This window comes from Aphelocoma coerulescens, chromosome 3 (assembly GCF_041296385.1).
Source record: "Aphelocoma coerulescens isolate FSJ_1873_10779 chromosome 3, UR_Acoe_1.0, whole genome shotgun sequence".
Lineage (NCBI taxonomy): Eukaryota > Metazoa > Chordata > Aves > Passeriformes > Corvidae > Aphelocoma > Aphelocoma coerulescens.
The window spans coordinates 118,380,125-118,392,757 of NC_091016.1; the positions used below are offsets into that span (position 1 = coordinate 118,380,125).

Below are 12,633 nucleotides of genomic sequence, written 5' to 3' on the forward strand. Positions count from 1 at the left end.
CAGCCAACCTCAATGCAAATGGCCAGGTTCAGACTACCATTCCACTAAAAATTATGAATCCATTTTAAATCTTTGCAGCTTATCATAGTTTTAAAAGGAAAAGGATTTTTCCTGATATAAAAGTATAGCATAACTCAAATGCAATTCTAAAATAAATGGAATTTCATAGTAGTCACAACCATCTACTGGCAGTGGGCTCAACCAAAATATACTCCCTATGCAAATGCTCACACTGGAAAAAAATGACTCACCTAGAAATGGAATGAGGCTGAATTAATTAGTGCTAAAGTTTACAATCCCTCATTTTTACATAATAGTTACATGACCATAAGTGAAGCAAAAAAGGAGTAGGAAAAAAAACCCGAAGTGTTTGGCTTCATTAATCAGTTCATAAGTTTACTGATTTAGCTTGCAGAATTTATTCACATGCAGTGCTGGCTTAAAACCCCATATATTACAAGTCCAAATCCTACCCAAGATCCAGAAGAAAAGGCTCTCATTTTTAATTTATTTAAATAAATTATCTGAAGAGCCTAAGGAGGAAACAGAGAATGTGCAGCACTGCAAATTTAAGAAAATACGGGAAATTGCATTTCAAAAGTACATTCAAGGCAGAAACCAACAGCAGAAGGAAGCAGCATTAAGCAGTGAACACTTGACAAATATGAGTGTTGCACAAGCTTCTACTAAGGCTTTAGGAACACCCACCCTAACTATTTCTCACTAATTCATGCTTTTGAAGTGCCACTTGAAGTTCACTAAGTATCTTTACAAGAATCCTTTTGTCAGTTCCCAAATATTTTGTCTCTTTTGACTGGTTATTTTTACAGCCACTGGACCTGAATCTATTCTCTGTTAACATGGCCATCCCCACTCGTGAAAGACAGAGAGACACAAGACCTGAAGACCTCACACTCTGCTTCCTTTATTCAGACTGCAAACCCAAGTGTGGTGCTGGTACCTGCAAGGCCTTTCAGGTCAAAACACATCTGCCCGTGCTGAGCCCAGGCTCTCACCAATCAACTTCATTATTACACAACAGGTATTAAATTTTGTATCTAATTGTGCTTTCAAAGCTGCATATAAAAGTGGAATTGGAGTCAGACATAAAGTTAAGCTACTACTACCCCGTCCTCAACTACTCTTTTGCCCAGGAGCCCTACAGTTCAAGGTACACAGAAAGGAAAAGAGGAAAATGTCCAGGTGTGATCTGTGTCCTACACCTCAAGGGTTCATCTACAAAAAAACAGAACAAAAAACAAACAACCCAAAGTTGTAAGAACAACTTTGCTAAATATGATAAATAGAAAGGAAAGAGCCTTTCCTTAAAAAAACTCTAATTGGAAGCCATTTCTCTAACGGACAAACACTGAAAGCAGAAGCTGGACCAAACTACTCAAAATAACTGCACAGCAAGATCCCAAAGTGTCACATCTAAACTGCAAAACCAAAGATGTCTGGTAAGGAAAAGACTGTTATCAGCCAGGAGGCAGCATTTCTTTTAAATACATTTTTAAAGGAGCTAAAGCTGTGTTTTCTTGTCATCTTTATTCAAGTATTTCACAGCAGTTATATTACAAATTACAGTAAAATGTTCAAAATTTCCAGAAGTTCAAAAAAATTAAATAACTTACTTCAAACTAACGTAAAATGAAGTCAAAATGCAAAAACATCAATTTAAACACAATTATGAATAAAACTATAGAATCCAAAATATACCATAGCTGATGAAGGAAGTCTACTTAATCCACAAAGTAGACACACGTTAATGAAACCAAACAGGACGCCCCAATGTCTAAATAACCCAATGTACAAGATACAAAAGATGCAAGTACAAGCCCAAATTCAAGCTTATGTTGTGATTACAAAATAAAACAAAACCAAAATAAAAGACTATCAGCTGCAGGACCTGCCATTCAGGAGACTGAAGGGAAAACCAGTGCTGACCCACCAACTTATTAGGAAAAAAAAAAAAAAAGGAAGACAAGATATTACAAAACCCAGTAATCCTATAAATACATTGGCATATGACGAAATCAAGTAACAATACAGAGGACACAAAACAAAACCAAAAAAAATAATCACAGGTGAGATTCAAGCTTGCAAATACAGTTAACTCCATAGCCATCAACTTCACCAAGAGCAACTCTATCACTCCAAGACAGCCCCCCAGGGAAACCTCCTCCTCCTGGCTGGCCATATTCCATAGAGTCCAGCACAAGGACTCACACAGGAGTTTATTTGCAATTTTCACAACAAGAAACAAGGAAGAGAGGTCAATTTGTACAAACTCTTGCCAGTGCTATGTAGCAAAAAAATTAAAAACATACAAAGAGTAAACAAGTTTAGACCACATGGATAGATTAACAGCTGTTTTAACTCTATAACCACCAGACATCTGTAAAGGAAAACAAAAACTGAAGTGTGGTTATTTGGGCTAAGAAGGCGAGTATATCCTTTTAGGTAAGCTGTCCACTAGAACATCTGATATTAGCTACATTTCTCTAAAACAATATGGCAGCTCCTTAATTAGTAAAGTTGCCTCTTAAAGATTTTTCCCAATCAACAACTGACAGTATAAATTTTCCTTTAGAAACCTGACCTTTTAGAACCATTTTTAATGCTAGGCATCAGCTTAAACTTGCTTTTTACACTCACTGGTGACTAAAATTCTCAATTATTTTAGTTTATATAAATTTATTATCTTCTTAAAAATGAATGCAGTTTTATCTTCCACAAGTGCTGCTGTTACTTGAACAAAAACTTCTTTGAGTAAGTGAAACTGGAATAAATATTTTTAAAAAATTCTGCAGCAAGAACCTGAGACTTGCAAAAAACCCTTTTATCAGAAACTTGCTACAAAAAATCTGCTACATTTCATTTAATCAAATCTTAAAGTTTGTAACAATTTCCATCAAAATACAAAATGCTGTTAATGTACCAGACACATAAATATCTCAAACAGGTATGATGCTAATAAATACTAAATGAAACATGGAAAAAAATCCCATAATCAAATCTGAGATCAAAGAATCTCATTCAAAATGTGTTTTCTGTTTGTTTTTGTTGTTTTTAATCGCACTTTCCCACCTAAAAAATACAGTGTTTCTGCATGGGTTGCATTTAGGTGTAACTAGATGTACATGAATGCTTAAAACCTTTTTCTGCCATTACCTATGAAGAAAAACAGTGGCATCCAGGGGAGAAAAAGATCTAAGAGAGACTGATGTTTAACCATAATGGACAAAGCACTTTGGATTACTGCAGTAGCCCAAGGCCCATGTGTTCTCTCTCTGCAGCACTACCGTGGGATGAGCCGTAGAGGTGGAGACAAGTCCCTAAGCCTGGGTTTGTACACGGGAGCAGCGTGATTACAGTCCTCCATAAACACTGTTGGTAACTAAAATACAAAAAGCTGAGGTAGCTCAGTATCTCTGCAGTAGTCTGTTTTCTCTAATTAAAAACTAATCACACTGCGTTGCATATTTCTGGACAGACACTTCTGCAGCTACGTAGGGACAGTCACAATGAATGGTTCAGGATGGGAACACCAGCCAACTGCTCTAGAACACTTTCCACACGGGTGTGAAATAAACCAGCCCAGGTAATGTTCTAATACCGAGCTTGTGATAAAACATAAAAACTGCCTACACTGTTCTCTCCAGTTGCTAGAAAGGAAAGGTGTTGAACTACACAATTCAAACCCAGAGAACTCTTAGAACAGATGGATTCAAAAGGCTCTCCCCCAATCCTTCCAACAGTAACAATGCTTTGCACAGAACAACTTGTGAAATGTAAGAGAAGTTTTATTTTCAACTGAGGTTGGGCTCCAGGACTTTGACCAACTCTAGTGTCTTCTTACCTGCACTGCACAGTCCAAGCTATATTACAAACACAGACCTTCCCAATGAAACCTGCCAGTATTAACCTTGCTTTCCTTAGAGAAAAACAAGGCCATGGGGGGGAAAATGCTTCATTTTTAGCAACACAGAAGAGTTTCACTGTGTAACTTGTTTCTAAAATAAAATATATACCAATGAAAAAGGAATTTCACCATTTTGGTAAAGTATGTGGCTTTTTCAGTGTGTCTTAGTTTAGTTCTGTAGAGTAAGACAGGCATTATAGAACCATAATACTGGTTGCCATCCAATGAAGAGAATACAATTCGTCCTTTTGGAGATCTTCATTCTGCAGACAGCTTTCTAACATTGCCATTTGCTATAATCCAAACAAATTGCTTAGCCTTATCTTTCTCAATTGACTAAAAGGCACATTAAAGGCAGTTCTAGAGAGCCTCATGTTCAAATTACTGTACATCCAGTTACTCAAGATTCCTACCACAATGCATCACTGCCTTCTTTAGGACAGATTTTTTTTGTCCATAACCCCAGAGAAGAGAAAAATTGGAAAAAAAATTAAAAAAAGGTTGCCTGTTTAAAAATATTCAACTTAGATCTGCTCTTTCCAGTCCTCTTGTATGTGTTGGTCTTCACTTTGCCTGAAGTTTCCCCAAAGATAATGCATGTAGAGTGAACAAGAGCAGGAATGAGAACAGTTTCTGTAGCACCAAAAATCTCCAAGCTGTGGCATTGTATTCTTTATTTATATCAGATACAACTATATGAAGTTCCGTTTGGTTCTTGTAGGCTGGTTGGTTTCAGGTACCTGAGACAATAGCACCAAATTCAACAGAAAGAGAGAGCACTTAAGACCAAGGCTCTGCACATACTTGGTGCAAATGGAAACTGAATGGCTCAGAGGACTGCTCTCCCATGAGCAGTTTGAGAGGATAAACCCACCCATCTTGACGAGTTCACAGGAATGTTTCAAACACATGAACTGTTCTTTCCATCTCCTGCAAGAGACACAGACCATTAACTATTCATAAATACACAGAGCCAGAAATAGAGTTACTTTACGTAGTAGCACTTACTGTGTTACTTTTTCTAATATGAACAAATAAATTTATGAAAACAGATGTTTCCATTTATTAGCTGCTATCTGCTAGAAAAATATGATAAAAGAGGGAATTCATTAAAGGAGTATTAATGCAGAAAAGCACTCTACTATGACAGTCCATGAGAAAATCAAGGGTTATTAGGGTCACTTATCTAATTAAGGTGCTCAATATATATTAGGATAGCATTGCAGTGGCACACTGCATGAATTCAAGTCTTACTTCACACTTATGCTGTTGGTGACCTGTGGTGATGTGGTTCTATGTTTTAATGGTTTAACCCGGTTACTCCCTTGCCCCCATTCCCAGTTTGTACACCCTGAACTCTAGCTGCTTCCCCAGTGCTCCCTATATGGTTGTTCTCCTCCCCTTGTTCCAGTTGGTTCTGCATCAATCACCCAAACCCCTCCTTTATTCCTGAAAGTTCGGTGTCCATCACCTAAGCCCGCCCTAAATACCCTTATATGGTCCTTGTCAATCCCCTGAGATCCTGCCCCTTCTGATACCTCCCCTCTGGAAATCCCTGAAACCTCGACGCCCGATTGGGGCATGTGATCCCTTTCCCTCCACCCCTTGAGACTATTGCTCCACGTGAATGTCTATCCCTGTCCATATCCCTCCCCCAAAGACCACTATTGGTCCCCTGTCGGGCCATGCCCATTGTAACATGTCCCTTTATAAGTTGTTGCACAGGTCTGGTGTGTGCTGGTGCTCCTCAGACTCCCTTTGGGCAATAAACCTGAAGCTGTATCCAGAGGCAAGCCTCCCCACAATCTTTATCTTCTCCCTAGTCAGGGCTGCTGACAGCCCCAGCACCTGGGGCTTCAGCGCCCCTGGGCAGAGCTGAACTCAGAGGAGCAGCTTTAAAGCTGCCTTCGGCTGCTCCCACTCCTGCCGCACACCGCAGGTGCTGGCCGGGCTGAAGACAGCGGTCACTGCAGCAGTGACCCAGCTGTAACCACATCTCTGCACGGTTTGGATCATCAAAGTAAAGACTGCTCTCCACACACTCCTGCCCTGCTGGACAAAGGCCTTTTTAATCTAACTAATATCCTGCACAGACTTTCAACACATTTTTAGGTGAAGATGGCAGAGGAATGGCATGAAAATGGTTTGAAAAATATTCTGCAGGAACTCTACAAAAACCCACACTATGGCTTTTCCAGGTTTTGTTGTAAATTATTCATGGAGAAAAATATTTAGTGCTCAGTGATCCAACTGGAAAGTAGCAATTGTTGTCCTTTTCTCAGCACGGCTGGTTATCAGTTGAATCAGCAAGCTGATCCAAACTCCTCTGCAGTTAGAACAGTGGTGACAGAGGGAATGCACATCCAGAGTCAGGATCAGCCTGTGCAAGTGGTGAAATGACCAACTTGCTCTTCATGTACAGGAAGCCTCAGAGAGCAAACACTTCAGTGGCACAGGATGACAGCAAGGCAGACACCTGGCTTCCACCATGCTGCACTGACCTTCCCAAGGCTGTGCTTACTGATCTACAGTGTTCACACTTCTAAGGCCTTATATGAAAGTCAGAATTGGCATACTGCATGGAGCAGAGGGGGTAATTGGTTTTGGCCTAGTTACACCAACACAATTAAGGGCCACTGCAGCAATGCCAGGTCAGGGTGCTTATGAAATCACCACTTTACATGCACTGTCAGTCATGCCACAAACATGGAGACCGCTCCTATTCCATTTTACTCTGCTAGCATGTGCTTTTCATACTGCTCTATTCTCTCCTCTTTTCCCTCCCTTTTAGGTTAAATTCTTAATCCTCTTTTGAGGAAAACATTATTAGAAACAACCTCCAGTTTCTAAGTTACTACACTAAACTTTTTTCTTTTTATAGATACCTTCTTCAAAGTCTATTAAAAGTTTTGCCTGCTAGTAGAACAGTAAATTGACAGATTAACAGTTCTTGAAAAGCCTATCTCTCACAATGTTCAGATAAAGAATAAAAGAAGCTGTACAACATCACCTCTATAAGATGTGATTTGTCATAGTCTCTACGATGTCTGTAGATGCACTGACTGAGGAGTGAATACAATCTCTCAAGTTGGTCAACAGTCAGGTTGTCACTTTTCTTAACCACCAAATCAAGCAGTTTCTGTTGGAACAACAGAAGGTGAAGTTAAGAGGGTTTTTATAAGCAGTTTTAAAATTTTTTTAAGGACAAATCAGAAATGAAATATCTTTCTGAAGTCCTCCTTCGGAGGGATACATACAAATGAAATGAACCACACCTAGGTATCAGCAAGGCTTCAATATTTATACAAAAAGGACTCAATGTCTCTTTTCACTTCTCTGCTTATACCCATACTTTTCTTCTTGTCTTAAAATTCTTCTACTCAGTATAGCTGGCAGTATTTGTTCTTTTGGAATGCTACTTCATCCTATTTCATCTTGGACACTAATTGCAATAAAGCTAATCCTGCCTTGATGGCTAAAGCAGACATTTTTAAGAACTGTCAGGAAAAAAACCACCACCACATGAAAACATATTTGGACTTCCACAAAATGTTGACAAACAAAAAAAAAAAATAAGAGAAGGGCGTGGAAGGAGGACACAACACATGTAAAATTTCTCATAACAAAGGTGAAAGTATTTTACATAGTAGCAAAGAGTGACATTTAAGATTTTTTTTTTCCCTGTCAAACAATTCTGTTGTTTCCAAAGGGATTATCATCTGTACTCCACAGAAAATGGGATCTAAATTTCACAGGTCATAGTAGGTCAAGCTACTTTTTACAACAGAAGACAGCAAATTTTATTGTAATTTTGGTTAAAAAAATGGAAAGAAAATTAATTAGCAGTCTATGATGCCAAAACATCAACACAAAATCCTATTTCCTTTCCAATCCACTAAGTTTTCTCCACCAAGTATACCTACACAGGAAAAGATGATGTTAGCTCCCAATTACCAGGCACCCAGCAGCTCTGACATGGCCAATTAACACATATGAGTACTGGCAAAAATGGCAATTAAAATAGTGGACTGCTGTGTCATTACTGGATTATAAGGGTAGTAATGATGGGACAGTAAGGATTCAGTAGTTTTATTAACTTTTCATCCAAGAAACACTGATTGACAAATCATTTCCAAAAGTCACTGCCATCATAATACTTGCTGGCAGTCAAAGCAAATATTGCTTCAGAACAAAGAAAGGAAGCTTTTTTCATGGAGTCCATTAACAGTTCAACTTATTTTTTCAGTTCTGTTACCTTTAGTCTGTCATGGTCAACAACAACAGAGGGTAAGGGATCCAAAGGTTCTTCTGGAACCTGCTCCAAACTTGTGGGTTTTGACTGCTCCACAGCGACTTTTCGCGTTTTCTTGCTTTTGAATATACCTGTAATTTGAAAAACAATTATCAGGATTGTGAGTCTCACAAAATGCAGCCTATTTCTTCACTTCAGCTTGCTTTTTGCTTGTTTAGTTTGTTGGGTTGTTTTGAATCAAGCAAGATTGTAGCAGTGCAAATTATTAATCAGCTTTGCTGAATTCTGAATGTTTACAGGTGCACAAACCCACAGTTCAGAAACACACACAAAACTGGAAATCTTTAAAACCCAAGTCCAAAGTGCCAACTTTGAATGAAAACTGAATTCCACTAAGAGTTCTCATTGTATCTTACTATTCAACAGCAACAACAAATTAAACAGCTTCTAAGACAAGATCAGATACTAAGCAAATGCTGAAATTCTTTCTGCTCAAGTGAAACAAATCTTCATTTTTCTCTCTAAAGCATCCCATGTCTTCATCACCACAGTATTCCAACATCTGCTCTACTCCCAAATCCTCATGCTTTTGTTACACATTTCTGTTTTCTTCCACCTTTGTATTCAAGCTATTGACCAATGGTGTTGCAAAGAACAAAATATTTTCATATCTCCTTACTCTCTCCCTACATTCATTCACTCATTTTTCTCCTCAACTATTTAAAATGTCTTTTCTTCTGAGGACCCCTGCCATTGTAACCATCCTAAAGTATACAAAATTCACCTACCAAATTCAGAAATGTAAATACTCTTAACACATCATGCTCTTCTTGTGATATTCCTAGGACCTTTCTTGTACTCTACTACTTACCCTTAGAGAAAATATGTATGTACAAACACAGCCAACATGTACATAGTAATCTTCTCATAATTCAGATATCTCATTAAAGCTCATTTACTTTGTAAATCTCAGCACTTACTTTTGAAGTAAAGATTTCATTCTTTTAGATAATTCTGAAAAGCTCATTAAAAAGGCAATCATGCATAAGGCTTCTATTTCTGTTCCCTGAGGAAACTATCTCTCTTGTCTTCAAAGGACATGGCCCCTTCTTTTATACACCACCAGGATTTTCCTTCTCCTTCTCTTATCTTTTTCCTCCACTGTTACTGTGTTCACTGTGACTCCAAAGCCAGATACCTTCTCCAACAGATAAACAACAGTTTATCTGGCTTTTGCTATGAGTTAAACTGCTTCAGCTTTTGCTACGAGCAAGTTTTTAAAGGAATACATTCTGTATTTCTATGCTTTTTTATCCAATGTCAATGATACTATTATTGTATTCTCTAACAGAGTAAGTCAGTATCTATTACGTAGATCAAAATAGAAATCAGATAGGATATACAGACCAAAACATGTATTGTATTTATCTCAATTTATAATATTTTTGAATATATAACTACTGTTTTAATGTTATCTCAGTATTTACATTATTTCCCACAATGCTGACAAATATAAACAGAGTATATTAGTGTTAGTATGAAGATACACATTCTTGCCTAAGATAAAAATACAGCAAGTCAAGAGTGCACTTCTGATTTTTCTATGTGGAATTAAATGCTGTAAGCATACTAAGAGTTTCAAATAAATAGTCAGCAATTAATAAAATATTACAGTGAAAAATACACACATTAACTTAGACACTGAGATAAAGACAGAAACATTGAAAACAAGTTATACCTTCTTTATCTGCTTCAGCATCTTTAGTTTCAATGTCTGTGCTCTGTAGTGTTTTCTCATTATTGCTGCAATGTGGTAACTCAGCTTTCACCAGATCAGTTCCTTGACTTTCACTGGAGGCTTCCATTTTCTCCTTTGGCTGATCTTCAGATAAAGATTTTTGCTTGTTACTAGACCCATCAGTGTTTTCACAGGGTGAAACAGCATCAAGTGATTCTACTTTACCATTATGACAGGCCGAAACAGGTACACCTTCAGAGCTGTGTACAGATGTCTCTCCATTCACACAATCCCCTTTCAATGTAGAGTCCTTCCTTAATTCCTTTTCAGCACCCAGAGTAACACTGTCAGTTATTAACAGGGATTCATTTGAGCTCTCTTCTTCTGTGGATGCAAAATTGTTTTCCTTTCCTGATGTCCCATTGTTAAGCCTCTGCTCTGCATCTATATCCATAATATCACAGGAGGATTCATCATTTGTCATAGAGAGGTCTCCTGTTTCCTCTCCATTCTCTTCAATGCAGTCAGCACTGATCTCTAGCTCTCCATTTTCCAGCAATTTACTGTCCTCACCATGATTTTCATCGTCAGCAAACTTTGCATCATCTTCATCTTTCTTTAAATTATTGACTTTCCTCTTCTTAATAATGCCTTTGCCCCACTGCGAGCGCCGTCTCGATTTTCTCCGTATTCGAACTGAAAACAAACAAACACTTTTAGATGCACAGGTACCCCTCAGTAAAGAGACCAGGATATAAGAATATGCTGCTGTGTGAGGCAATCAAATATCTTCATACTTCAAGGAAAAATAAGCTGTCTGTTGATTTCAGTGTGAGCAAATCAGAGGTAACACGGAATTTTAGAAGTATAAGGAGTGGACCCTCAGTCAAGACACTCAATTCCTAAACTATGGAAACAAGCAATTCCTACTTAAAACAGCTAAGCAATGATGTGGAACTCATTCTCATTTGAGTAATGCAGAGTCTAAAGACAGTTATTCTCATTCTCCCTTTTTAGATCTTCAGTGATCTGAAATGATTATACAATAAAACAAATGAAAGTGCAATCTAGGGATTCACAGAATAATTCAGGTTGGAAGGGCCACAAGGAAACCTCTAACCTATTATTCCAACCACGGTCAGCTGTGAGGGCCATATTGTGCTACTCAACTTAAAGCAACATAGGCATGTGATCCTTTTTTCATTATTTCTGCATCCTTACTCTTTCTTATTTCTTAGTTGTATTTTCTGTGCCTTTGAAAAATTACGTAATAAACTATTTTTCAGAAGGTCATTTTATTTTATTAAGCTATCTGCAGTGAAATACAACTAACAGATACACTGACCTAAAAAAGGCTTTGGGGCACATTTGTAATTTGATGAGCAATTGCAGAAGGAAGACCATTCAAACCTAATGCTATTGTCAACATCCTTTTCAAGAGCACTACACAAAGCTCAGAAGATCAAGGAAGACACTTGGGAAAAGTGAAGCTTCTGTGTTCAAATTCAAGCAATGATGAAGACTGTTCTAATTTTGCAAAATTGCTGAAGTTGTGGCCAATTGACTATAAATGAAAATCACAGCCAATAGTAACCAGAGACTGACAAATTTCCTTCCATTTCAAAATGAATTCTTATGTTGAGCACCTCCATAATGTTCTTTGTATTTGTAAGTTACTTTGTTTTGTGGGGTATTAAGTCCTACACCTGTGTCTGCCAATCACACACAGTTACAAAGATCTTGCTTTGAAGATACAAGCATTATGCAGGTACAAGTGTTGGGAATTAATTCACAGACACGCAGAGAAGCACAGTTGTACTTCAGAACCTCTCCCCATGAGTGCTGTATGTAAGCAGGTAATTTAACCACTACATTAGGAATAAATCTTAACCTTTTAGCTTTAAAGCTATCTAAAGATACAATCACACTGCAGTAAAAAGTCTCACTTGGAACCTGTATTTATTGTTACAGATAATCTTTATGGAGAACTGCAAGATCTGAGGGGGGGAAAAAAAATCCCCTTTCTCCAACTATATTCACAATTTGATAATGACTTCTACAGTCAGTGTCACACTTATTGATGAACTACAACCTACTCACATAACTTTTCAGGAGTTCATGTATTTTTTCCCCAAGATTGTGCAAGAGATTTTCATTAATCACTGAATCAGAAAATCCGAAACTAAACAGCGAAATGTAAACTTACAGACAATAAAATAATCCTCTATTAGACAATGGGTGAAGCCTCAGTGCAACTCCAAAGATGGGTAAATAAAACACAGGAGAGTAAAAGTCTTTAAAGGAAATCTAGTACATCCTAAATGTATAAGTAAGTAAGTTGAAATTTTTTAAGATACACCGATTTTGGCCTTTAGGCTGACTTTGCTGTAATTCAGACAGATATATCAGATATATTGTCAAATATATTTGGTATCTTTTAAATCAGTGAATTGTACTTCAAATATTTCACTGGTGGCATCCCTTCTGTCCACACTGTGAGTTCCACCTGGGATGAGAATCCATAATTTGCCTAAACACACAAGTACATTCCTAAAATTCTTAGCTGTGAGAGAAATATCACTTTAAAGCAAAATGGAATTAATCCTTGTGTTACCCATCTCATTAAATTTCAAGTCTTCCCAAATGAGAGTCAGCAAGTCCAGCTCAATGTTTCATGCACTACTTTTTGAACAAACATTGTGTGTGTTGTTTTTTACT

General features: G+C 37.7%; 1 protein-coding gene across 4 annotated transcripts in view; it reads right to left on the bottom strand.

Moving 5' to 3' along the window:
* Window positions 1-4,575: 4,575 nt before the first annotated feature.
* Window positions 4,576-12,633, bottom strand: part of ATAD2B (ATPase family AAA domain containing 2B) — a 72,816-nt gene continuing 64,758 nt past the window's right edge. For 2 of the 4 annotated variants that reach the window (XM_069011694.1, XM_069011692.1), the window contains exons 25-28: window positions 9,916-10,611; window positions 8,181-8,308; window positions 6,936-7,064; window positions 4,576-4,855 (exon numbers count right to left, since the gene is read on the bottom strand). In XM_069011694.1, the coding sequence (XP_068867795.1) occupies window positions 4,814-4,855; window positions 6,936-7,064; window positions 8,181-8,308; window positions 9,916-10,611 (995 nt within the window). In that variant the 3' untranslated portion in view covers window positions 4,576-4,813. The remainder of the gene's footprint in view (window positions 4,856-6,935; window positions 7,065-8,180; window positions 8,309-9,915; window positions 10,612-12,633) is intronic. The other 2 variants (XM_069011695.1, XM_069011693.1) reach the window with 2 other exon arrangements.